We start from the raw sequence: 26,164 nt of genomic DNA on the forward strand, positions 1-26,164 counted from the left end.
TGGGCCAGCCCAGAGCCAGAAGCCCAGAACTCTGGTTCTCTCCCATGGGTGGCAGGGGATCGAAATACCCCTGCTGCCTCTCAGGGTGCACATTAGCAGGAAGCTGGACCCGGAGTAGAAACACCTGGGACACTTGAATAAAGGTAATAATGGTCCTGGTATTGCGTGTCCTGCTCAGCCCCACGAAAGGGTCTCAACAGTTTGCTCTACAAACTGTTAAGTGCTGTGGTCCCAAGACAGAAATGCCTTAACCCCACTTCCACCCCACCCCCCCCCCCCGCTCCTGGCACCCCCACCCAGAACTGTACAGAGATAAAAGGGCTGCCTGTGGAAACCAAGGTGCCCCCAAGTTATGGACTACTTGTGACTACCACTTGAGGGTCAGGCTGAGAACTAGCACTTCTTCTAAGGAAAAAGTTAAACTGCATCATTTAATTGCTATTTATTTTCATAAACATGAGGTATTTCAAAGTGCTATAAGATGCAGCACTAAATATATACATTTTGAAGAAATTAAAACACAGAACTTTGCAGTTACCCAGTTCTATGCACCAAACATGAACAAATACATTAACAGGAAGAAACAGGCTAGGAAAAAGGCATATATATATAGTAAATTTCTTTACAAAAGTTTCTTAGTTCAAAAAGTGATAAAGTAATATCTACTCAAAACTTTCACAACTCATTTTCATACGAAAATATAAGTATCAAATTTAGTTATGTTTCAGCATCATACTAAAGCATACAGGCAGTGTAAGAATTAGTACAGTACATAACAGAGATTAACAATAGATTTGTATACAAAACATGCTCCTCAAACATTGAGGTATTATTACAGTACTCAGGTGTGAACGGGCCAGCCTACCACTGGCCGCGAAAGCCACCGCGCATTACCCAGGACGTGTACAAAAGGCGGGGGTGTCAACGGTATTTACAGAAATTCCCCGGGGTGGGGGACGGGGTGGGGGGAGGAGATCCGGCACCCCCCTTGGTGGCATCCGCTGGAAAAGCACCATTTTGTAAGAGAAGGAATGACTTTCCGGCGTTCAGGACGAGGCTCCGGGCTGTCGTCGGGGCAGCGTGGGCCGCTGTCACCAGCAGGGGCCACCGGCATCCATCCGTCCGTCCATCCATCAAGCCCAGGTCCCTGCGGTGGGCGCCCCACGCGTGGGGGGGAGGGGTGGAGGGGGTCCCGCTTCCCACCCCAGATCCAGGTCTGCAGAGGGGAGCGATTTGAAAGTAAACCAACATTCTTAATGTCAACACAATGTTTGTTTAAAAAACAACAACAACAACAAAACAATCAAAATGTGCAAAGTGGCAGTGACTGTCCAGTCGGGAGCAACCTTAGCAAGTCCGAGCGTGTTCGATTCTCTTGAGCAGCTGTTCCTGCCTCGCCTGCAGCTTCTCCTTCTCCAGCAGCAGCTGGTGCTCCTCGGCCTGCAGGGAGTGGACGTACTCGGTGGCCTTCTTCAGAATGACCACCTTGGCGGCCTTCTCGTTCTTCACCAGCTCGGGCACGTGGCCGCGCAGCGCCAGGAAGCTGGAGCGCAGGTCATTGCGGCGCTGGCGCTCCAAGATGTTGTGGTTGCGGCGGCGCTCGCTGTCCTCGGAGTCCGAGTGGCGCGGGCTCAGGCTCTTGGCCTTGGCGGGCACGGTGGTCTTGAGCGGCCGCGGGGACACCTCGCTCTTGGCCTTCTTCTGCGGCGGCGCGTCCTCGCTCTCCGCGTAGGGCGAGGGCGCGGCGTAGGGCGAGGGCGCGGCGTAGTTGTGCTGCTGGTGGATGGGCACGCAGCGCTTGAGGATGAGCTCGCTCGTCTGCACCCGGCCCAGGCCCAGCGCCGCGCTCTTGGGGCGCACGGTGATGGTGTACGTGGTCACCGCCTTGCTGCTGGAAGCCGAGCGCCGCTTCTCCACTGTGACCACGTCGATCTCCTCCTCCTCGTCCTCCTCCTCCTCCTCTTCGTCATCTGGAGAAAGGAGGGGGGGGTGAAATTCACACCGCAGCCGGGGTGGCACCCAGGCCGGGTCCCTACAGCAGACACTGGCAATGGGCACATCAACTCATCTCAGGTCTCTTTAAGTGCAATGCACCTGCAGATACCTGCCCATCCCCCTACCTCCGCTTTGCAGGGGAAGCAGGGGGCGTAGGCATGGGGTCAGAGGCAGCACCACCCAGATCGGGGGAGGCTGGGTGCCCCGCCCTCCTAAGCCTCAGTTTCCTGAGCTGCTCAGTTTTGCATTTCGCAGACCGGGAGTGGCTCAGTTGGTCCTGGGAGACAGAAGCTCACTGAATGGCAGCTTTTACAATCGCCAGCCAGTGTGGCCGCTGGGAGCTTGTTTACGTTTCTGTCTCCACACCAGAGCATGGAAGTTCCACACTTCACGACCTACACTTGGTTCAGGCGGGTTCCAAGTCCTCCAACAAACTCGAGGAACGAGTTCATTCACCCGGGAAGGCAAAGAACTGTTCTCCCTCGCGCTAGAGCCCTCCACTGAAGCACTTTTTCACGAACCAGACCCCTAGCTGCAAAGCCCTCCTTTACACTCCCTGTGGAGCCCCCGAACGGGAGCAGCTCCGCTCACACTTGCCAGTAATAACAGCAACAACACAAACATGTAGTGTCATGTGCACTTCCCCTGTCGCCTCCTCTACCACCAGGCGGGAATAGAAAATTATTGTTTAAAATGCAAGCATGAAAATCAAAACACATCTTCTGCTTGATGTGCAGGGGACCGGAAAGCCGAACAATTGTGGGATTTGTTGTAAAGCCGAAATGTGAGGCTGTTCCAGTCTGTGGGTCCCTTTAAGCCAATGTTTTGGTTTTCTGCCAAGAAGACAGCTGTTGGAAGGAAGTGCTTCCTCACCGAAAGCTGTCAAGGCACAGACATTAAAGGGACAGCGCTCTTTCCAACTGGAGGCTTATCACCAAGTTTCCTTCCCGGAGCCTCAGAAGGAAATTCAGGCTTTTTATCCACCTGCGTTCTGCAAACACTGGCTTCCAAGACCCAAGGGAGGCCCAGCGGGGGCGTTCCAGTACTTGGGTGGGGTCTCCTGACACAGGCTGGGTGTTAGCCCTTCCCTTCCCCAGGGGGAAAAACACCAACAGATGCACACTTAACCATAATCATCATCATATCAATGCACCAACAATCCCCCCTCCAGGGGGTCTGCATTCCTGGAGGCACTGCCGCCTCCCCCCCCCATTGGGGGTGGAGTTACAGAACCCAACCCGGCCCTGGAAGGAGGCCTCCAGTCCAGCTGGAAGGACAAAGCTGCATCCCGTGTAGATCCTTGCAAACACACACCCACGCTGCTGAAGGCGCGGAAGGCAGGGGTGCCCCGGCCACCCCCAACTTCTCAGCTCCCTGTTCAGCCTGCTGGCCATCAATACCGCCGCCTGCCGGCCATGCACCAGCAAATAGCCCACCACCCACAAGGGTGTGGGGGGGGGGGTCCCTTCCATTGGAAGAAGGGTGGGAAAAAAAAAAAAAGCGACAGCAGCCATCTGTGCGATCTTGCAGAGCTCCCAGGTCTTCCCGGCTGTCTTGCGCCCCTCCCCCGAGACCCTCTACACTGGGCGGGCTAACAGGTTTCTTTCTGCCCAGGCCACGCACCCAGCAGCCCCCTAAACCCGGTTTGGCCGCTAACTTTCCCCACTCTTAGGTGGGGAACAGGGTGAGGGCCCGAGAGGGACCGGAGTGTGGCGCCCCGAGGGGAGGGTGGAAGGAACTTGCGCAAAGGTGACACTGGGCGGGCTGGGGGTGGGGGGCGGCGCCCAGCAGCTTGCGCTCAACCTCCTCTCCAGTCTGGGGAGAGGCCTGGAGCAAACAGCACCTCTTGGCTACCGGCACTGCCTCCGGCCCAGCCGGGCGCACCAACAAAGGGAAGGAGAACCCCCTGCCTCCCCTCCGCCCACACCCACCCGCAAGACCCGAGAGAGGCGGCCGGAGGCGGCCACGGGCCTCACCTGAGTCGCTCAGGGTGTCCTCTCCGGAGGTGCTGAGGGCCTTGTGGTCCCCGCCGCTGGCCGGGCGGCCGCCTGCACGCGGAGCGGCGGGAGCTGGGGCACCGGCCGGGACAGCCGCACTCGCCCCCGAGGCGCAGGGAGCGCCCGCCGCTGGGCCACCGAGCGCCGGGGCTGCAGGCACGGGTGCCGGCTCGCGCTTGTTCACCGGGAAGGGGAAGACCACGGCGGGATCCACGCACTCGGCGGCCGGGTGGGCGAGCTCGGCGGGCAAGGCGGCCGCGGCGCGGACCGTGCCCGCGGCCCCACCGTGCCCGCGGCCCCCGGGGTTGGCGGCGCCCGCTCCCGGGGCCGGGGCGGCTGGCGGCCCGCGGCCGTGCTGCAGCTTCTCGCTCACGGCGCGCTCCAGCTTCTCTCGGGCCGAGAAGCCGCTCCACATGCAGTCCTGGAGGATGACCGGGTTGGGGGTGAGGCCGCCCAGGCCCCCCAGGCCGAACGCGTCCTCCTCGGCCGGGTTGCCCCACAGGTCGGCCTCGGGCAGCAGCAGCTCGGTGGCCCAGTTCAAGGGCTCCGGGCTGTGGTCTGGGAAGGCACGGCTGGGCGACAGCGGGGGCGTGGGCAGCAGCTCAAACTTCTTCCAGATGTCCTCGCCCGGGGGGGTCGAGTCGGGGCCGCCGAAGTAGAAGTCGTCCTCGTCCGGGTAGAAGCAGGGCTGCAGCGAGTCGAACTCGAGATCTGCGTTCTTGCGGATCGTGCCGGGCATGCTGCCGGACGCCGTGCAGCTCGGCATAGGCTCGCCTCCCGGTCGGCGGCGCTGCTGGCGGTGTGGGGGGTGCTTCCTTCCCGTGGGGGGCCCGCGCTGGCCTCGGACGCTGCAAACGACACACACACACACACACACACACACACACAGCAGGGAGAAAGTGGGCACCGGAGCGGACCTGGGGGGAGACAGGCGGCGGGGCCCCGCTCTGACCCCGCTCCCCACCAAGCCCCTGCTCGGCCCCGCTCTCCAGAAGGTGGGAGAAGTTCTGCCTCGGCCTGCCTGCCTCCCTCCCTCCTTTTGTGTACAAGCTGTCTACGACAGGGGGTGGGAGGGGGCATGCAGATGCAGGGGGTGGTGGCGGCTCTGCAACTTTGCAAACTGCCGCTTCATTCACACAAGGCACTGCCCTGGGAGGCTGCGGAGCCCCAGCTCCCTACACAACCCCTCTCGCACCCGACCGAGGTAGGTTAAGGCCAGCTGCCCCCTGGAAGCCCCGGGCTCTGCAGCCCAGCGACGGCGCACAGAACCAGGAGTGCCCTCAATGTCCCCCGTGAACATGCAGCCTCGGAAGTGCAAACGATTCTGGAAACTTTGCAAATAGCCAAAACCCTTCCTCCAGACCGAGACCCACAACGGTCACCCAAACCCACAAACCCCCATCCCCAAATCGGAGCAGATGCTCCTGGCTTTCACGCACTGCAGGGACACCCCTGCCAGCAGCGTATTTCCCACCTCCCCGACCCCATCCCAGCGCCTCTAGACGCCTAACGAGGTCCTTTTCCTGGGGGAGCAAGCTGCGCCCGGGTGCACGGGAGTGGTGCAGGGGCGCCAGGGCGGGGAGGGTCGCGGGGAGAGCCGCGGCTCCTCCCGACTGGAGCAGCCGCCGTGACCCAGATTCCCACAGCCGCCGCTTCGCCCCGCCTAACCTCCCGCTTCTCCCTCCGGGGGCACCCTTTGGAGAACCCAGCTTGGGCTGGAGACGCACCGGCGCCCGGTCAGCTCAAGCACAGACCGATCTTCAAGAGCAGGGCGAATCGCTTTTCGCTGAAGCCATTGCTCGCCCCTGGCTGGGGCTGCAAAAGGATTAGGGCGGGTCTCTCCCAGCTAGGGAGCCTTCGGGGGCTGGAAAGGGCTTTTCAGGGAAAACCCCGAGACGGGTTTTGTTTCGCAAGCAGAATCGGTCCCCCGGGCATCTGCGGGCGCCCGGCGCGCGCGCCGCGCTCGCGTCCAGGGCTTGCCTCGCCGCGGCGCTCGCCGCTCCCGGGGCGCCGGGCGGTTTGCAAAGCCCCGCTCCTTACCTCGAGCCGACCGCCGGGGATGCAGACGCGATGCTGCGCTGGGGTCTCCGGGTGGGCTGTGGGGGCGGGGGGGCCCTCGGGTGGCTGCGGTCTGTGCGCGCTTGCGCCCGACTAGCGCTCGCTCGGCTCCAGCCCTTTTCCCAGGAGTCCCCCGCATCCACCCAGCGCGTCCAGACAGATGACTGTCACTGGCTGCGCTTTGAAGCTCGGGGGATATTATTAACTGAAAAATCTGACACACCCGGGGGGCGGGGAGAGAAGGGGGCTGTGGCGCAGACCAGGGGGAGGGAGAAAGGCAGAGGAAAACGGCTTTACCCCGCCCTCCTCATTTCCATAAAAATCAGGGGAGGCGCCAAGGCTTTCGCGCCAAAAGCCACTTGCTTTTCTTCTTTTGCAGAGAGGAGACTGCAAAGCTGGGCGCTCGGGGTGTGCTCCTCCCGCCCTCTCGGGCCCCCCGGGCTTGCACCCGCTGCACTCGGCGAACCAGCTGCGCTCCCAGCCGTGCAACGCAGCGCCCACCCTGCGGGCCTGGCAGTCGCTAGGCGCTTAAAAAAAAAAAAATTCTGGAGCGCTCCCGGGTGCGTGTGTCCGCGAGAGGGGAACCGAGGCTTCCGCCGCGGCCCCCGCCTGCCGCACCGCGTTCGCGCGCAGCCGTGGGGCAGGCTTCGCAGAGGGCTCGCTCAGGTGTGGCCTCGGAGGGTGCAGGACGCGCCCATTTAGGAACGAGACCGCAGGTCGTCTCTAGTTTCAAACTGAAAGGAGGAGAGGGGCGCCCCCCTTGTTTGAAAATAAATAAGTGCGGGCAGTGAGGGAGGCGCCGCGGCGGTTTCTCCGGCCGAAGGCGACACCTTGCGGAAAGCCAGCAGAAAGCGGAGCCGCAGGGCCGCGGAGGGGCCACCCCGCGACTCTCCCGCCGCGCCCCTCCCCGCGGGACTCCCTGCCGGCCCCCGCAGCCGCCCGGTGGGCGTGCGTCCCCGGCGGGCGTCGCCCCCGCCTCCCGCGGCGCCTCCTGAAAGCCCGCATTCCCCAGAGTTTTGGGCAGGGAGATCCGGTTCACCATATTAGGAAGCCGTGTCCACACCTCCTGGAGACCAAATGCAGACTCAAAAAAAAAAAAAATCCTTGACTCCAAATTGTGGGAGGCCGAAAGGGAAGCTGCCGCCGTGCCCCAGCCTCTTGGGGCCGGTTTCCTCGGGCGTGTTTGGGAGATGGGGATGGTGCCCAGCGCATAGCGGGGGTGAGGGAGCGCCGAGCCCAGTGCCCAGCTGTGGTCAGTGTGCCAGCTGTTCTTGCTGCCATCACCAGACCCTCAGAGAGTCTTTTTCCCGGAATTCACGCCGCGGGAGAGCCGCACTAGGCTCGGGTCGTGTTGGGGGGGGGTCAGAGGTCATAATCCCCTGAACCCCCCCCCCAAAAAAACTACCCAATTTCCCGGGCAGCACCCCCTACGGAGTCAAATGCACGAGGAGGTGGGCGTTGTTTGGGGCCGGGGGTTGGCGGGGGGGACCTGGCGCCTAAAGTCGGAGTGTGAAGCCCCCTCCACCTCCCAACTGGAAATGCCACCCTCCCCCGCCCCCATTCACCTCCGCATTCAAACGCGTTCAGGATGAGGAGGCAGAGGGTCAGGGGCCACCCGTGAAGTGCTCACAGATTAGCATTTGTGAAGGCCTTTGCAGGCCTGACCCCGGATGCCTACATAATTCTGGAAAGAGCGGCAGATTCCCAGGGTGCTAGGAAGTGGCCCATGAATACGGAGGCGCCGCCCCGCCACGCACCTGAGCAGTATTCCCCTCACAGATGTAAAACACTTCACCTTCGCAAAAGCCTTTCTGTAACACCCCCACTTCTCCTTCTCCCTCGCCCCTCATCTGCACCTCCCCTCCTGCTGTCTTCCCTCTTGACGCCCCGGCTTTTCCTGCGGAGCACTTGCCTCCATTTGCAATTGCACTTGGAGGAGCCTGAGACTATTTGTTTAATGTGTGCTTCCCCCCGGGAGGCTGTGGGAAGCCCGGCTCTGTCTCCTTCACAAACCCTTGAGCTCCTGGAGAGAGGCCGGTTGGCTTTGCCCCAGGGGATCCTCAGGGCACAGCAGGTACCCTGCTGTATACAGTTAGCACCCCGTGACACTGTTTTAAGGTGGAGATCACTGGTCTTCCAGTACAGTTTCTGTTTATTAGCCACAGAGGAGAGGGAAGTAAGGGTGTCTCCAGGATCTCTGGACACCCAGAGGTGACACTCAGAATCCACGTGGCAGAAGGACTGGGAAACAGGACGGAGGGGGCCCAGTGGCTGTGTTTAAAAGTCCCACCTGTGTCCTCTCTCACTGCACCTGTGCCCTTCGCCACATCATTGCCCTTTTGTTGAAGGACAAGGAGTAGCCGAGAAGGAGGGGACACGGGGCCAGCCAGGAGCCTGGGCTGCTCTACACGCCTCTGAGCAAACCGTTTCTCCTCCTGGACCAGCCCCAATCTCCTGCTTGTAAGCAAGCCCCTAATTACCGACAAGTCTGAATCTGAAGGGAAACAGGATGATCAAACTCAACAAATATTTATTGGTACCTCCAGTCGCAGGTGGAAAATGAAGCACTCGGCCCGGCCCGGAGAGAATGCTCGCCTACTGCGCTTGCCTACTGCGCTTCATTCATTTCCTCGTAGGGAATCCCAAACAGTCCTCTTGGTCCCAGTGTGGACGCACTGCAAAGCCTGGAGAAAGCTTCGAAGCCGGGGTGCTGTTTGGGATCCACCTTCAGTGTCCTGATCCCCGAGATAGGTCCAGAGACAGCTTCGAGGACCTCCTTATGGATCAGGGAAGTAGACCTCGCCTTAATGACCAACTACAGGATTGAATTAGGCACAGCATTTGCTTTATGTCTAAGTAGATTGCTGAAGGAGGATGTGTTAGTCTACAAACACCTTGTTTGCTATAACAACGCGCACACGCACACACACAAAACGTCACACGGATCAGAAGGGTCCCTCCCATGCCTGGCCAGATCAACAACTGCATCCAGGCCGAGGGGCCGATGGTTCTCCCAGGAACCTCGCATTGATCCCCACCACCTCCAAAACACTTGTGTGCATGTTTGCTGATTGTCATCATTTTTAAGAGTCCACAGGCTCAAGTGACTTCATTTGGAATAAAGTTAATGCTAGAACCCTGCCTCATCCCATTGAAAAAAAAATTTTTTTAAAAGAGTGGTGGGAAGCTGGATTTAAGATACAGCTGGGAAAAGACAATGAAAGTGTAAGGAAGAGAGATTAACAGGAGAAAAACCATGTTTAATTGCATCCGTAGGCACAGGAGCCCCACAAAACATGAGACTCAAAGAAGGAGCAGATGATTGAAGCTTATATACCTTCAGGAGCCACCGAAAGGATTAGGGGATTGGGGCTTCTTGGGGTGGTGGATAAAGGTTGCCTTGTTATGCAGATATAAAGTCTCTCGGGTAACAAAAGTTGACCGTCCTCCAGAGGATCAGTGACAGTCTGTCTGGGCGGGGTGTCAAGGAGTTAATTTTCTCTGGTTGATAAGATTCCTGGGGAGGGAATTCATGACAACTGAGTTCCTTTTCGATGCTCAAGCTTTAGGCAGATAAGGGGAGAGCAGAGAAAGCTTCTGCCCCACCTTTCTCCCCCAGGGGTGCTCAGCTCAAAGTAGTGGGCACACTGAAGTGCCATCTTCTGGGGCGACAGTTCTTGAACTCCTCCAGAGGCAAAGATTATGTCCCAAACAAATTGAGTAGAAAGAGCCAAGCAGATAGAAATAGGGGTTCAGGATGGGTGCAGGTGGTTCACCTAAAAGGAAAGGCAAAATTGTCAACAAACATAAGAAAATAGGCTCAACTTCACCAGTAATCAGGGTAATGCAAATTAAATCTTAAGGAGATTAATGATTTAGGGTCTGATAGGTGGGTCCCCGGTGTTGGCAAGGCAAAGGAATGGAGGCCATAGCCTCTCACACCGTTAGTATTCCTGGCCCCGGAGTAAAAGCAAATCCATTCTTCAGAATCCAAACGACCAGAAATAATAAAATCAATACATAAAAAATAGAAACACGACTGTGTGTTGCTGTAGTGTTCTCAATAGCAAAAATATAAACAATCCGAATGTCCATCAAAAGACAGATGGTGTAAGTAAATGGCCCCCCAATTTACCATGATTTAACTTAGGATGGTTAGCCCTTGCAACGGAGTGAGAATGATACACGTCCTACAGAAACCCTGCTTCTGTTTGGGTTTTGATCTTATACTAGTCACATGTCCTTTAATTCTCTCTCACCAAGCTGGGCAGTGGTGGTAACCTCAGCTCGCAGCCACTCAGCCATACAACCACCAAGGCAAACAGCAGATATTCTACCATGTACTATGCTGCTAGACTATGATGTTCCCTAGGTTAGTTGTATTAAATGCATTTTTGACTTACAATCATTTCAATTTACCATGAGTGTATTGGGGTGCAACTCTATGGAAGAACATCTGTAATATACACAAACAATGGAATAATGATTAGCCACTGAAAATAAGAGCTATAGGTGAGAGCTATAGGTACTGAATTGGAAAATGCCCGTGAACATGAAGGAAATAAGCAAGGTATAGGTAATTGTCCGGCATTTTGGATATATGAGTATAACCTGGTGACAAGTTGGGAAAAACATGAAACGAGTTATCAACACTGACCTACCTTGAAGAATAGAATCAGATTAGGAGAAACTTTCTTCTTGATGTAACTTTTAAGCTTATTTCACTTTTTTAAAATATTTGTTTATTTGAAGGGCAGAGTGACAGAATCAGAGAGAGAAAGGTCTGCCATCCACTGTGTAACTCCCCAAATGGTTCCACAGCTAGGACTAGGTCAAGCTGGAGCCCAGACACAGTAACTCCATCTGGGTCTCCCATGTAAGTGGACAAGAACTCAGATACTTGAGACATTGCCTGTAGCCTCCCAGGCAAATTCGTAAGAAGCTGGATCCGAAGTGGAGTAGCCAGGACACCAATAGGAACTGATACAGGATGCCAGCATCCAAAGTGATGATTTAAACCCCTGTGTCACAATACAGACCCCAGTGTAATTCTTTTAGGCAGTGTGGGGGGAGTTGGCAGGTGGCACACAATGTTTAAGCTGCCAGTTGGGATGCCCACATCCCACACCAGAGTGCACCCTGGGTGGCAGCAGGTGATGGCTCAAGTAGTTGGATCCCTGCCACTAACACGGGAGACCTAAACTGAGCTGCCAGTTCCTCTCTTTGGCCTGCCCTAGCCTCAGCTGTTGTGGCCATTTGAGGAACGAACCAGTAGGTGGGAGATCTCTGTCTGTCTGTTTCTATGTCTATCTGCTTGAAATAAATAGCTCTTTAAAAAAGCAGTGAGATTATGAGTGAATTTAACTTTTTTCTGTTATTTAAAACATTACAAGGCCGGCACTATAGCATGGCTGGTAAAGCCATTGCCTGCAGTGCTGGCATGTCATATGGGCGACGGTTCAAGTCCTGACCTCTCCACTTACAATCCAGCTCTCTGCTGTGGCCTGGGCAATCGGTAGAGGATGGCCCAAGTCCTTGGGACCCTGCACCGTGTGGGAGACCCAGAGGCTCCTGGCTCCTGGCTTCAGATCAGCACAGCTCTGGCCATTGCGGCCAATTGGGGAGTGAACCAGCAGATGGAAGACCTCTCTCTCTCTCTGCCTCTCCTTCTCTCTGTGTGTAAATCTTTCAAATAAATAAACAAATCTTTAAAATAAATAAAACATTGGAATTCTCCAGGGAGGTTAATATTGGGGTATAGATAAAGGAGCCTTTTGTGAAACTTTAAGTCACCACCAAGTGTCTCCTGTGTTTCCCAGACTGGTTGGCATGCTTTCCAACTGAACTGGTGCTGAAATGAGTTAGCTGAGAGTAGGCCTCAAGAGACCAAAACAGAACACAAAAGGGGAACAGCATCAAGTCAACCAAAGTGATTTAAATGTGTGATGCTGGATGTGCCCAGTATAAAACACAAGTGAGTACTTTTTTGACATCTGAAGCTGGAGGAAAAACAGATTTTAGGGCTGATGAAGGCATAATCATCACTGGGTTGGGAAAACAATACCCCAAAGCATGGCACTTTGACCCGCTGGGTGCTTTCCCGAAAACGGAAGCAAAGTCTTGCTGGCCTTTGTCTGCTCTCCTTTCTCCCATCCCTCTTCCCCCACCAAAGAGCAGGGAGAGGCTCTCTCTGAATTTCTCTTATCTGCTTTGAGACCAGATCCTCCAGAAAGAATTCAATTGTCCCAGATCCCTGCATAGGACTCTCATGATTGAGGGAGCTTGGCTTAGATCACAGGGAAGGTTAATACCACATCCAGACAAACCGTTCACAGCCTATCACCTGTTCTTTGGACCCATTCATTTTCTCCCCCAAATCATTGACTCATCCCTAAGTTGTTCCCCCTCTCCTTTGAAGCCTGTAGATGAGTTTCTAGATTTCACTGGCTGGCTGGGCACTCACTTTTCCTTCTTGGGGCGCCTCTGTGCAGACAACAGACTTGCACATCTTTTCTCCTGTTGCTCTGGTCATAGGCTCAACGTCCCAGACCTTCAAAAGGGGAAGTTTCATTTGCCCTACATGTTTTTGTTTGTTTGTTTGTTTTGCTTTTTCATCTTCTTGTAATGCCAGGAATTGAAGGACTGATTTGAAAATGTGAGTGTCCTGGCGGCCCTGTTCTGCACCCTTTGAGGCAGCTCCTGGTCCCCTCCACCAGGAAGGCGCCTTTGGAGGTCAGTACCCTCCGAAGCTGGGGAGAGGGCCAAGGCGGGGTGAGTAGAAATGCCCTGTGCACCACAAGGAGCTACTGCTGCAGCCCTGGAATGCCCATTTGCCTCATATTTGATGCTAACAGACGAGATGGAGCAATGTCCCCGCTCCAAGCCAGGCTTCTCCTTTGTCGATACGCCACAAGGGTTTACTTTCCAGGAACCGGTCTTAGCAGGGGCCTCCGAGGGCTACAAGGAATTCAGAGTTCAGATCCAGCCTTCAGACGCATGGGGCGTGTCTCTGAGCTGGAGCAGGGCTTCCTCCAGCCTGTCTCCTTGTCTGGGCTCACCTTGCAGTCACAAGGGCACAACTTGGGTGTGTCCAAATCTCATTTCACCAGGGTTTTTAGATCTTTGCAGGTGGTTGCTTAGTGGATGGCTGGTTTTGCCACTTGATTCTTGCTCATTTCATTTTCCTTCCATGCTGGCAACACCCCCGGCAGCCCCACTTATGGCCCCAGCCCACCTAAGTATCTGGAATTGTTGCAACTGCCCAAGGCCCCTTCAGTTCCCTTGACTCAGTGACAATCACTGACAAGTATCGGTTGTTCAATCTGTTCTAGATCCAATCTGCTGCTTCTGGCCTAGAAAGTTCTTTCCTCTCTTCTCTGCTTATTCAAATTCTTTCCTTAAAATGCAGCCAGAGACTGTCCTGGAGGGAATCCTGACCTGGAAGAATCCTGACCCGCCTTCCCCCAACCTCCATCATCCCGTCGGGATCGCCACTGATCTTTGCCTGCTGCCTGCAGGCGCAACCTACCCGGATCTCTTCATCAGGTCCCTGCTCGTGGACAGCGACTCTGCTGACGAGCTCAGCAGCTCCTGGGTGAAGGGAACCTTCCCCATCCTGCCTCTGCATCTGGTACAGCCCCGGCTGCAGCGGGCAGTGTGCAGAACTGAGCTCTGAAGGCTGACAGGCCAGGGTGCTCTGCAGAGTTGTGCAATCCAGACAGCCACTCTGGGCCTCAATGTCTGTGTCTCTAAATAAGTACCTTGCAAGAATGAACTGCGGTTGCATCTGCAAAATGCTTGGCTTCTAAGACATTGCCAAGTCATAAGACGGTAATACCAGAGCACTTGGCCACTCGGGAAGCAACTGAAGTTCCTTACGTCTAGAATTGAAGGCCTTAGATTGGGTTTTTTAACTTCTCTTGGCCTTAGGTTCCTCATTCATAACATAGGAGTAACGGGTCTCATTCCTTCTTTATCACACAAGCACGAGATATCCATATGGGTTTAGATTCAGAAATTAAGTACCATGACCTGGTACTATGATTTCTTTCTTCCTTTTTTTTTTTTTAATTATGTATTTATTTATTTATTTGAAAGGCAGAGTTAGAAAGAGAGAGAGAGGGAGAGGCGCAAAGAGATCTTCATCTGCTGGTTCACTGCCCAAATGGCCACAACATCTGGGGCTGGACCAGCCCAAAGTCAGAAGCTTCATCCTGGTCTCCAGGGTGGGTGCAGAGGCCCAAGCACTTGGACCATCTTCCACTGCTTTCCCAAGCACGCTAGCAGGGAGTTGGATCAGAAGTGGGATTGCTGGCATGGCAGGTAACCTACTAACCGGCAGTCCCACAGTGCTAACCCCTACTTTGCATTCTACTATGAATGTTAAGAAAGTGTGCAGGTGAAGGGCTTTATTCCATGTGACAAGGGCTTGAAAAATAATAAAACCTCTGCACACAAACAGCGTGGGCCTCAGTGTCAAGTTACTAAACAGGGCTGTTCGGGATGGACACTTTCAAATCCTCCTATAATGCTTAGGATGGTCACGTTTCCTGGCAAGTGGTATCAAATCCAAAAACCTGTCAAAGGGACAGATGGCACTCTTAGCACAAAAGAGGAAACCAATTAGGAGATAAAATACAAGAAAAAAAAGTGAACTTGTAAATGCTAACAAATTTTTTCTCCGTGAAAGACCGCGCCTTTTTCCCTGATGCGGGTTAAGGGAGGTTTCTTTCTCGCTGGCTCGTGGAGCCCTGGCCGGCAAGTGTTAAGAAAGCTTCAAGACCTTCTCCGCCAACCCCCGGCTTTCTGGCTTTCACACACAACCCGGGTTGGCGCGGACGCTGACACCTGCACCGCATCATCTCACAGCAACAGACCTTTCTCTGCAGCTCACTGGTGAGCACTAGGCTGTAGGCTTTTGGAACTGATTTCTAAAGACCAGCGTTCATTCAGGCCCTCCACAAGCACTTGTATATGGCTGTGCGTGGTTGCGGACTTTGGTTCGCAAGGCATTTGCAAAGCCACATGGAGAAGTCCAGTGAAACTCATCCTATGCAGCAATGGAGCATTGCTGGAGGGAAAGGGATCCACCTCCACCCGGGGCTGCCCAGGCTGGAGTCATTTGAGCTAAGGACAAGAAGCCCAGACTTTTTAAAAATCTTTTTTTTAATATTTATTTTATTTATTTGAAAGACAGAGTTACAGAGCAAGGAAGAGCCAGACAGAAAGAGGTCTTCCATTCCGCCAAAGGCCAGAGCTGAGGAGCCAGGAGCTTCTTCCAGGTCTCCCAACGGGGGTGCAGGGACTCAAGAATTTGGGCCATCTTCTACTGCTTTCCCAGGCCATAGCAGAGAGCTGGATAGGAAGTGGAGCAACCGGGACTTGAGCTGGTATGGGATGCCACACAGCAGGTGGTGGCTTTACCAGCTATGCCACAGCACTGGCCCCCAGCCTCCTTATTAATGGGCACGTTTCACTGCACAGGGGACAGGACTTCCTGTCTGGGCTGGGGACAGAAGCCCTGGTTGCAGAGCAGTGCCTGTCGCCCTGACAGCCATCCACTGAGCACCCAGTGCTGGGCACGTTGGAGGTGCCCACTGAACGCTGAGGCCCACTTTGTCAGACCAGCCTTCGCTTGCCCAGAGGTCACGGAACAACCTTCCTCAGAAATGGAGGCAGGAACCTCAGCTCTGCCTCGGCACAAGGTCTGATGCTGGGGGCGGGGGGGTCCTGGGCTCCTTTGTATGGCGAGGCCCCTTCCCACCACCTCACTCCCAACTCCTGGTCTCGCAGCTGCACACAGGCACCTGTGAGGGTGAAGTGGGGATAATGGTTCCTTCCCTCCTTGAGGGATTGCAAGCAGGGCTCACTGTGCCATAGAAGACAGAGCGCCCAGCACTCACACAGGTGGCTGTCAACACACAAAGTCCACCTCGCTGCTGCGCAGCCCCCACCTGATCTCTGGTCTCTGCTGTCCTCGGAGATGGCACAGTCTGCTGGTCACCTGAAGGTCTCAGTTTCCTTCCAGCTGTTTACAGCTGTGGGCTCCAGGAAAACACCACATCTCGCTGACATCACTTTGAAAAACCCTCAGCAACTCAGGGCTGTGAGCTGGAACCCGCATCCGTCACTCAGGCTTGGATGCAGAGGAAGAGGCAAACCTGTGGGAATACCACCAGCTTGCTTTTGAAGGGGAACCAAACGGTGTACGTGCCCTTTGGAAGGTTACGCACCAGACCACTTGGCAGAATTTGAGGGATCTGGGACTGAGAAACGAGAAGGAGTGATGGTAAAGAAATGTCATGGTTTTCTATTTTTTGTTTGAATATATTTTTTTTCATTTTCAATTATCTTTATATACAGAAGATCAATTCAGTATATATTAAGTAAAGATTTTATCAGTTTGCACCCACACAGAAACACAAAGCGAAAAATACTGTTTCAGTACTAGTTATAGCATTACTTCACATTGGACAACACATTAAGGACAGAGCTCCTACAGGAAGAGTAAGTACCCAATGACTCCTATTGTTGACTTAACAATTTGACACTCTTGTTTATGGTGTCAATAATCTCCCTAGGCTCTAGTCATGAGCTGCCAAGGCTATGGAAGCCTTTTGGGTTTGCCGACTTCGATCTTACTTCGACAGGGTCATAGTCAAAGTGGAAGTTCTCTCCTCCCTTCAGAGAAAGATACCTCCTTCTTTGATGGCCCCGTTCTTTCCACTGGGATCTCACTCACAGAGATCTTTCATTTAGGTTGGTTTTTTTTTTTTTTTCCCAGAGTGTCTTGGCTTTCCATGCCTAAAATACTCTCATGGGCTCTTCAGCCAGATCCGCATGCCTTAAGGGCTGATTCTGAGGCCAGAGTGAATATTTTAAAAATAATGATTTGGTGATACTTTTTCAATTAACAAAAATTTGAAACCTCAACAAATACTTTAAACATATGGTTTTGGAATATATTTTATAAAAAATTTATTTACGTATTTGAAAGGAAGAGTTACAGAGAAAAGGAGAGACAGAGAGACACAGAGATCTTAATCTTCTGGCTTACTCCCCCAATGGCTGCAATGGCTGGGGCTGGGCTGGCCTGAAGTTAGGAGCCAGGAAATCCATCTGGGTCTCCCACACAGGTGGCGGGGGCCCAAGTGCTTGGGCCATCTTTTGCTGCTTTCCCAGGTGCATTAGCAGGGAGCTGGATGGGAAGTGGAGCAGCCCAGACTCAAACCAATGCCCATATGGGATGCTAGTATTCAAGGCGGTAGCTTAACCCGCTGCCCCGCAGTGTCAGCCCCTGAAATATATTTTACATTGTACATGTCTGTTCTTGCTATTAAACTTTAAAAGTAAGTTAAATTAACACTCTTGCTCATGTTTAAAATTGGAATCCAGGGGCAGGTGCTGTGGAGCAGTGCATTAAGCTACCATTTGTAATGCCAGCATCTCATATCAGAGTGCCCGGTTCCAGTCCCAGCTACTCCACTTATATACAGCTTCCTACTAGTGTGCCTCAGAGACAGTGGATGATCACTGGGTACTGGAGTCCCTGTCGCCCCCTAGGGAGACCCAGATGCAGTTCTTGGCTTCTGGCTTTGGCCTGATCCAGCCCCAGGTGTTGTGGACATTTAGGGAGTGAACAAGTAGATGGAAGACTTAGTGTGTGTGTGTATGTGTGTGTGTGTGTGTGTGTGTGTGTGAGAGAGAGAGAGAGAGAGAGAGAGAGAGAGAGACACTCTTTTAAAGAAATAAAACTTTTAAAAAATAAATTAAAATTGGGGGCCAGCACTGTGGCGCAGTGGGTTAACACCCTGGCCTGAAGCGTCGGCATCCCATATGGACGCCGATTCCTGTCCCAGCTGCTCCTCTTCTGATCCGGCTCTCTGCTGTGGCCTGGGAAAGCAGTGGAAGATGCCCCAAGTCCTTGGGCCCCTGCACCCATGTGGGGGACCCAGAGGAAGCTCCTGGCTCCTGACTTCGGATCGGCGCAGCTGTGACCGTTGCAGCCATCTGGAGAGTGAACCAGCGGATGGAAGACCTCTCTCTGTCTCTACCTCTCTCTGTAACTCTGTCTTTCAAATAAATAAAATAAATCGTTAAAAAAATTTTTAAATAAATTAAAATTGAACTCTGAAGTCCTAATCACTCCATTTGTTGAGCACCTGCTTCATCCCAGGCTGAACGTTGGCGTTATCTCAATCCTCACTACAACCTTGCAAGGATAATTATTTTAATACCTGTTTTCCATCTGAGGAAATTAAGCCCCCAAATTATGCAGTTAACAGATGGCACAGCTGGAATTCTAACCCAGCACAGCCTGACTGCAAAAGCGTGCCTTTGTTTATAACACCACTTCTCTTTAGGTTTCCTATGCCAGCTTGAAGATTGCTTTAAACTTCATGCACTTGAATAAACTTTATTTTTTATCAGTACATACTTGTATGTGCAATCTGATTATTTATTTTTTATTTATGTTTATTTGGAAGACAGAGATATAGATAGACATACACACACACAGATCTTCCATGCATTTGTTCACTCCTCAAATGACCAGAGCATCCAGGGCTGGGCAAGGCCAACCCCAGGAGCCCAGAATTCAATTGCTGTCTCCCACATGGGTGTCAGAGTCCCAGACACTTGATCCATCAGCTGCTGCCTCCCAGGGAGCTCATAAGCAGGAAGCTGGGACTCAAACTCAGGCATTCTGATATGGGAGACAGGTATCAGAAGCCTGCCCTGCAGCCTGATTTTAAAGTAAAATATTGGATGCTGACTAGGACTCTCTTGGTGGTCTTGGGTAAATGCACCTTTATCGAACTGAAGAGGGCACGGGTAAGACGTTAGCCTGTGCTGTCTCTTGTGGGAATTACAGCAACCAGCCCATCTACTTAGAGCTCCTTTTGAGATCAAGGTTTCTAGTTGCAGAGTCGGAACCCCACACTGTGAGATGAAGTCCACTGCAGCCCTCCTGAGAGTCCTCACCCCAGGGTCTCACTGAGGGGCAGAGTCTGGTCTCTGCTGAGCCTGTTTGTTTTCCTATCCACAAGGATTCTTGGTTCAAGGTAATCATCACAGGAGAAATTGAATTTCTGTGCTGCCCCAGAAGGTAAGGTTTACATCCGATAGCCAGCTCTTCCTCGCTGTAACAAATACCCGAGAGAAGTCGCTGATGACAGACGGAGGCTCGTCTTGGCTCGTGGTTTTGGAGGTTAGCACTCCAGGCTCACAGACAGAATCCACTGGCTGGTCTTCAGGTGAGGCCGAAGCAAGTGCAAAGGGAGAATCTGATGGTGAGCCAGGAAGCGGGGAGACAGGAAGCGAGCTTAGTGATCGGTGTCTGTGTGGTCTCTCTCTATTCCACCACCATCAATCCATCCAGGGAGCTCCACCCTGACAACCTAATCCAACCTGATCACTTCCCAAAGCTCACACCTTTGGAAACCAGAATGTGAAGTGGATTTTTTTTTTTAAGATTTATTTATGGGGCCAGCACTGTGGCGTAGCCGGTAAAGCCACCACCTACAGTGTCGGCATCCCATGTGGGCCTTGGGCCCCACTGCTCCACTTCTGATCCAGCTCCTTGCTAACAGCCTGAGAAAGCAGTGGAAAATGGCCCAAGTCCTTGGGTCCCTGCACTCATGTGGGAGACCCAGAAGAAGCTCCTGGCTCCTGGCTTTGAATCGGCTCAGCTCCGGCCGTTGTGGCCATTTGAGGAATGAACCAGAAGATGGACGCCCTCTATCTCTGTCTCTCTCTTTGTGTCTCTACTTCTCTCTGTAACTCTTTCTTTCAAACAAACAAAATAAAAAAGAAACAGAAGAGATTAGTGAAGCATCTGGCTTGCAATAAAAGAGAATTCTGTCAATAAAAGAGAATTCTATCTCTAGGGGGTTGGACTAAGTTCTTTTACAAGTTGAATCTCTACTGAATGTTTTGCATTTTTATTTATCATTGACAGAACCAACATGTGGCCTTTGGAAGATCATCCCAGAACTTATAAGTTCTTTTTCCAAATTCACTCTGAAGTGGTGTTGTTGGGTTATGAAACTGGTTCATTTTTGAAAGTTAGGTTTTAAAGATCATCAGTCAATTGTTTAATCCTAATTAATTTGGCCCAAGAACATCTGACATGTTAACAGAAGTAGCAATTAAAATCAAATGGTGGTGTAATCACCATCTCAAATATTTAAACAATGTGATTATATAATAGCTATCAACAGAGTTCTAAAAAGAAAATACACTTAGGGAAATAGATGTGAAGGAAAAGTAAGCATTGCTTCAGGGTTTGGAAAACGCAGCTTCTTCTTGTGCCTCCCAGCCCTCCAAGGTGCAGGACAAGCTGCTGCTGGCCCCCTGAGCTGGCTCCTGGTGGGCCCCACACACCTTGGTGCTTTGAGCTGAACGCACCCTCCAGTTGTCTGGTTGATCGTAATCAGACAAAGGGTGTCCTGTGTTTCCCCTGACAGCCAGTCTGCGTGGGGCCCTCCCACAGGCATCGCCCAAGTTTGGGGCTGCAATGTTCACACGGGGGTTTTCCCCCAGTCCCAGGGCATCCAGAACACCAAATCAGGACAGACTGATGGAGAGGTGACTCTAAGCTGAAGGTATCCGTTTGAGGCCCAGCCCATTTCCAAAAAAAAAAAAAAAAAAAAGAAACTGTTGTTTCCTGGAAACCCTGGAGACACATCACGGCCCCAAGCCCCTAACACCACGCACCGCCCCTAACACCACGCACCATCTGTCCCCTCAAGCTGAGTGCTTCCCAGGAGGGCTCCTCAGCGCCACCCCAGTCAGAAACCTCGCCTCTAGGCTGGCCGCCTCCTTTTTCTTCATCTTGCGCCTCTGCGGTGACCACATTTTATTCCAACTTCCGTGTAACTACACAGTGGGCACCGGAAGGTCTGTGCCCATTTCTGAAATGTGAACGCCCCTTGGTGGAAATATCCTAAGTTGAAAATGCATTTCGTGGCTCCTGACCTACTGATCGTCTTAGCTTAGCGTTCTTGTTTCTCCTCCAGATCCCATGGCTGAGTGGGAGCCATACACACCACTACTGCCCAGCACGGCTAGAAGGGACTGGATCTTATCTCACCATAGCCCTGGAAAAGTTCAAAATTCAAAATGCCAAAAGCACGGCTCTCCTAAGGTGAATCACTTTCACACCATTACAAAGATGAAAAGTTGTAAGTTGAATCATTGTAAGTCAGGGCCCATCCCTACTGACACTCAGCTCCACACTCCCCAAGTACCCCCTGCTCACCATTGAAATCCCCAACCCCTCTGCTTCCGCTCTGCTCCTTCCAAAACCAGCAACCACAGGGTTAATGTCTGCACAGGGGGTGCCTCTGGGAACCTGCTCCAGCAAAAGGTCACTTTTTTTTTTCTTTAAAAAAAAGGTCACTTTTGATTGGCAGGGCCCAAGCATCATCGTTCCTTCCTCCTTGATGGCCACGCTCAGGGCCAGCTCCCTCATTAGGCAAGGTCAGCTCAGTGCCTGGGGCCTGTTGTACTTTAAGTGACCGTGAAAATGTCTCATATTTAAAATGCCCTCTAAAACCAGGAGAAAAAAATGAACATAATAAGAATGAATATATAATAATGAATAGTGCCTGGATTCTACTTGTCTTTATATCAATAGAGCCATAAAATATAGTTTTTAATATTTTTAAACAATGGGCCCCACAAGGGCAGATGTGCCCAGAGCCCAGCAACCTTACCACGTGGCCCTCGCCAGCCCAGCTGTCATCACCAAGCACCCAGCGTTTCCTTCTCCTTCTCCATGCCTTCCCAGCCCTGTGGGGCTGCCACAAAACACACCAAACACCAGAGTAAGGGGAAAGGGTTTATTGGTGGGGGAAACCTCACAGACCGGAGGGAAGGAGTGAAGAAGGGAAAAGAGAGAGGAGGAGAGTGTAAGAGGTAGAGATCTAGAGAGAGAGACAGAGATGGACACGTGTTCAGGAACAGGTCCCCTTAAAACTTTACCAGGGGGTGCGCAAGGAAGTAGGAGTAGCGAATCCCAATAGCGCGGGAGTGGAGCTGACACCTGTGGTTGGGCCATGTGGTCACCTGGCTTCCTGCAATGGGGGGGGGGGGCTAGAGCCCAGGATGGTGTCCCAGGCATAGATAGTGCCTAGATAAGACTGCACCATTTGACTAACAAGCCCCACTTTTCTTGACTACCTGGTGCATGTGCCCGCTGTGGGGAGTCGCACTTCCTGCCCGCTGTTGGCAGGAAAGGCAGGAAATGAGATATGGAACTCACTGAAAGTCATCAGCTTCAGGCAGAGAGTCCTGCCCAACCCAGTGGAGTGGGAGAGACGACACCACCACCACTCCCACCACCACCACCAATGAGGTGATATTGAATCTCCAGGAGAATGTCCCTCACCTTGGACAAGAGCTGGGGTCTTTTGGGTGTGTGAACTTCTCTCCAGAGCCTGCAGGTACTCACACTGCTGGTCTTAGCATCTGTCCCAGAAGAGCTCCTTGGCCAGGCTTCCTGTTTAGAGGGCTGGGCATGGCCTCCTGTTGGCTCTAGGAGCCCAGGCTCTGTGGGTGAGTCACCAATCAAGAGGACTACCACTCCTACCTCAGAAGAGGGGTCGCATGGCAGTGAGTGGTCCAAGGGCCTGCATCCAAGGGGGAGTGGGAAGAGAGTAAGCAAACTTGTACAACAAAAACAAGGCTGGAGGCATCACAATACCAGATTTCAAGACAAACTACAGGGCAGTTATAATCAAAATAGCCTGGTACTGGTACAGAAACAGATGGATAGACCAATGGAACAGAACAGAAACATCAGAAATCAACCCAAGCTTCTACAACCAACTTATATTTGACAAAGGAGTGGAAACCAATCCCTGGAGCAAGGACAGTCTCTTCAATAAATGTGCTGGGAAAACTGGATTTCCACGTGCAGAAGTATGAAGCAAGACCCCTACCTTACACCTTATACAAAAATTCACTCAGAATGGATTAAAGATGTAAATCTACAACTCGATATCATCAAATGATTAGAGAACATTGGAGAAACCCTGCAAGACACTGGCACAGGCAAAGAGTTATTGGAAAAGACCCCAGAGGCACAAGCAATCAAAGCCAAAATTAACAAATGGGATTACATCATATTGAGAAGCTTCTGTACTGCAAAAGGAACACTCAGGAGAGTGAAGAGGCAACAGACAGAATGGGAAAATGCAAACTATGAAATGATAAATGATTAATAACCAGAATGTAAAGAGATTAAGAAACTCAACAACAACAAAACAAAAAACTCATTGAAGAAATGGGCAAAGGACTTAAACAGGTATTTTTCAAAAGAGGAAATCCAAATGGCCAACAGACACATGAAAAAATGTTCAGGATCACTAGCCATCAGGGAAATGCAAATCAAAACCACAATGAGGTTTCACCTCACCCCGGTTAGAATGGCTTACATACAGAAATCAACAAACAACAAATGCTGGTGAGGATGTGGAAAAAGGTACCCTAATCCACTGTTGATGGGAATGTAAACTGGTAAAGCCACTATGGAAGACAGTATAGAGATACTTCAGAAATCTGAATATAGACCTACCATATGACCCAGCCATCCCACTCCCAGGAATTTACCCAAGGGAAATGAAATCAGCAAACAAAAGAGTTATCTGCACCTCCATGTTTATTGAAGCTCAATTCACAATAGCTAAGACGTGGAATCAACCAAAATGCCCACCAGCTGAAGACTGGATAGAGAAATTATAAGTTATGCACACCACAGAATACATACAATGATTAAAAAAATTGAAATCCAGTATTTGCAACAAAATGGATGAATCTGGAAAGCATCATACTTAGTGAAATAAGCCAGTCCCAAAGGGATAAATACCACATGTTTTCTCTGACTTCTGATAACTAATAGAGTACCTAAAAGGCAACATGTAGAAGTGAAGTTGACATTTTGATAAAACAGTCCTTATCTTGACTGTTGAGGAAATTTTTTTTCATATTTTTTGTTTTTTTTTTCTTTTTTTTTTTTATTTATTGAAAGATGGAGTTACAGAGAGAAGTAGAGACAGAGAGAGAGAGGTCTTCTATCTGCTAGTTCACTCCCCAAATGACCGCAATGGCCAGAGCTGCACCAATACAAAGCCAGGAGCCAGGAGCTTCTTCTGGGTCTCCCACATGGGTGCAGGGGCCCAAGGACTTGGGCCATCTTCTACTGCTTCCCCAGGCCATAGCAGAGAGCTGGATCAGAAGAGGAGCAGCCTGGACTAGAACCGGCGCCCATATGGGATGCCGGTGCTTCAGGCCAGGGCTTTAACCTGCTGCGCCACAGCACCAGCCCCCATACTATTTGTTGATCACTTTGCTTAACATAGAGTTAAACATACATGTATAAAGTCAATTGAAAATAGATCTCAGTAAAAAAAAAAAGAAGAGTGGGAATAAGAGAGGGAGGAGGAAGAGGGGTGAGAGAATGGGTGGGAGGGTGGGCACAGTGAGAAGAATCACCATGTTCCTAAAGTTGTAATTATGAAGTGTATGAAGTTTATAACTGTAAAGCTGTATAGTTCTGCATACATTCCTATGGACTTACTTCTAAAGGTACATTTAAAAACTTGCCATGGATCCCAAATCCCCTCAAGCTGGGTGGTAAAAATACCATCTTAAGTGTTAAAATGATCATATGGATAGGATTCAAAGTCTGGTAATAATAATAATAGATAGAATTAAAAAGCAGTGAATGTTCCAACATGGGAAGCAGTCCACACAGCAAACTCATAGAATGACAATTGTTTTAATCAGCACTCTGACCTCAGAATTAGCCCCTAAGGCATGCTGGTCTGGCTAAAAACCCCACCAGAACATTTCAGGCATGGAAAACCAAGACACTGTGGCAAAAAATGTCCTACATGAAGGATCTCTGTGGGTGAGACCCCCAATGGAAAGAAGTGGTCATCAAAGAAGGAGGTACTTTTCTCTGAAGGGAGGAGAGAACTTCCACTCTACTTATGGCCTTGTGTAAATACTGATGGAAATTGTGGACTCAAAAGGCTTCCATAGCCTTGGCAGCTCATGTCGAGAGCCTCAGGTGGTCGCTGATGTCATATATATGAGTGTTAACTGTTAAATTAACAACAGGAGCCACTGTGCACTAAATTCCCATGTAGGACCTCTGTCCTCAAAGAGTTGTATTATAATTATGTCTAAGTGCTCACAAAAGATTTATCATTCTTGGGTGCTTCTTTAAAGTTAATTATGTTTCTTCCTTTTTTTTTTAAGGTTTATTTATTTACTTGAAAGTCAGAGTTATACAGAGAGAGGAGAGGCAGAGAGAGAGGTCTTACATCCAATGGTTCATCCCGCAATTGGCCGCAATGGCCAGAGCTGTGCTGATCCGAAGCCAGGAGCCAGGAGCTTCTTGTGGGTCTCCCGTGTGGGTGCAGGGGCCCAAGGACTTGGGCCATCTTCCACTGCTTTCCAAGCCAGAGCAGAGAGCTGGATTGGAAGTGGAGCAGCCAGGTCTCAAACCGGTGCCCATATGGGATGCCAGCACTTCAGGCCAGGGCGTTAACCTGCTGTGTCACAATGCCAGTCCCGTGAATTACGTTTCTTAAAAAAAAAAAAAAAAGAAGTGAAATTAGCTTCAAGATGCAAGATGCTTTGACTTTGAATAGCCCTTGTCTCAAATGTTGAGGAACAATTTGTGTGTGTGTGTGTGTGTGTGTGTGTGTGTGTGAAATTATTGAACTCTTTACTTAGTGTAGAGTTGGCCTGCTGTGTATAAAGTTAATAAAAAAATGGATCTTAGTGGAGAATGGGACTGGGAATGGGAGAGGGAGGAGGAGGGGTGGGAATATGGGTGGGTGAGTGGGTATGGTGGGAAGAATCACTATATTTCTAAAGTTGTACTTGTGAAATGTATGAAGTTTGTATTCCCTAAATAAAGGTTTCTCAGGAAAAAAATTGCCAAATTTCCAAAAAACAAAACAAAACAAAACAAAAAGATGGCAAACTTACAAAGGTGAGTGAGAATCTTTAGATATTTTGCCAGTCTTTGAAGTTAATTAATTGCATGCCTGTGTCTTGTTCACTAGGCAGACCTCTGTGAAATCAGGAATCACGTGTGT

General features: G+C 51.4%; 1 protein-coding gene across 2 annotated transcripts; it reads right to left on the reverse strand.

Moving 5' to 3' along the window:
• Window positions 1–427: 427 nt before the first annotated feature.
• On the reverse strand, window positions 428–6,824 carry MYCN (MYCN proto-oncogene, bHLH transcription factor). Of its 2 annotated transcripts, XM_051840094.2 has the most exons (3): window positions 6,033–6,168; window positions 3,972–4,840; window positions 428–1,970 (listed from the first exon to the last, which is right to left on the reverse strand). In XM_051840094.2, the coding sequence occupies exons 2-3, from the start codon at window positions 4,756–4,758 to the stop codon at window positions 1,348–1,350; spliced, it is 1,410 nt and encodes a 469-aa protein (XP_051696054.1). In that variant the 5' UTR covers window positions 4,759–4,840; window positions 6,033–6,168; the 3' UTR covers window positions 428–1,347. The 2 variants fall into 2 exon arrangements, with proteins under 2 accessions (XP_051696054.1, XP_017196384.1); XM_017340895.3 differs by lacking the exon at window positions 3,972–4,840 and having other exon boundaries at window positions 6,033–6,824.
• Window positions 6,825–26,164: the final 19,340 nt, after the last annotated feature.

Source organism: Oryctolagus cuniculus, chromosome 2 (assembly GCF_964237555.1).
Source record: "Oryctolagus cuniculus chromosome 2, mOryCun1.1, whole genome shotgun sequence".
In the NCBI taxonomy this organism is placed as follows: Eukaryota; Metazoa; Chordata; class Mammalia; order Lagomorpha; family Leporidae; genus Oryctolagus; species Oryctolagus cuniculus.

Coding starts and splice junctions, on each gene's coding strand:
- MYCN (XM_051840094.2), bottom strand. CDS start 4,758: ATGCCGAGCTGCACGGCGTCCGGCAGCATGCCCGGCACGATCCGCAAG. Junction 1,971..3,971: donor GGACACCCTGAGCGACTCAG/GTGAGGCCCGTG, acceptor TCCTTTCTCCAG/ATGACGAAGAGGAGGAGGAG.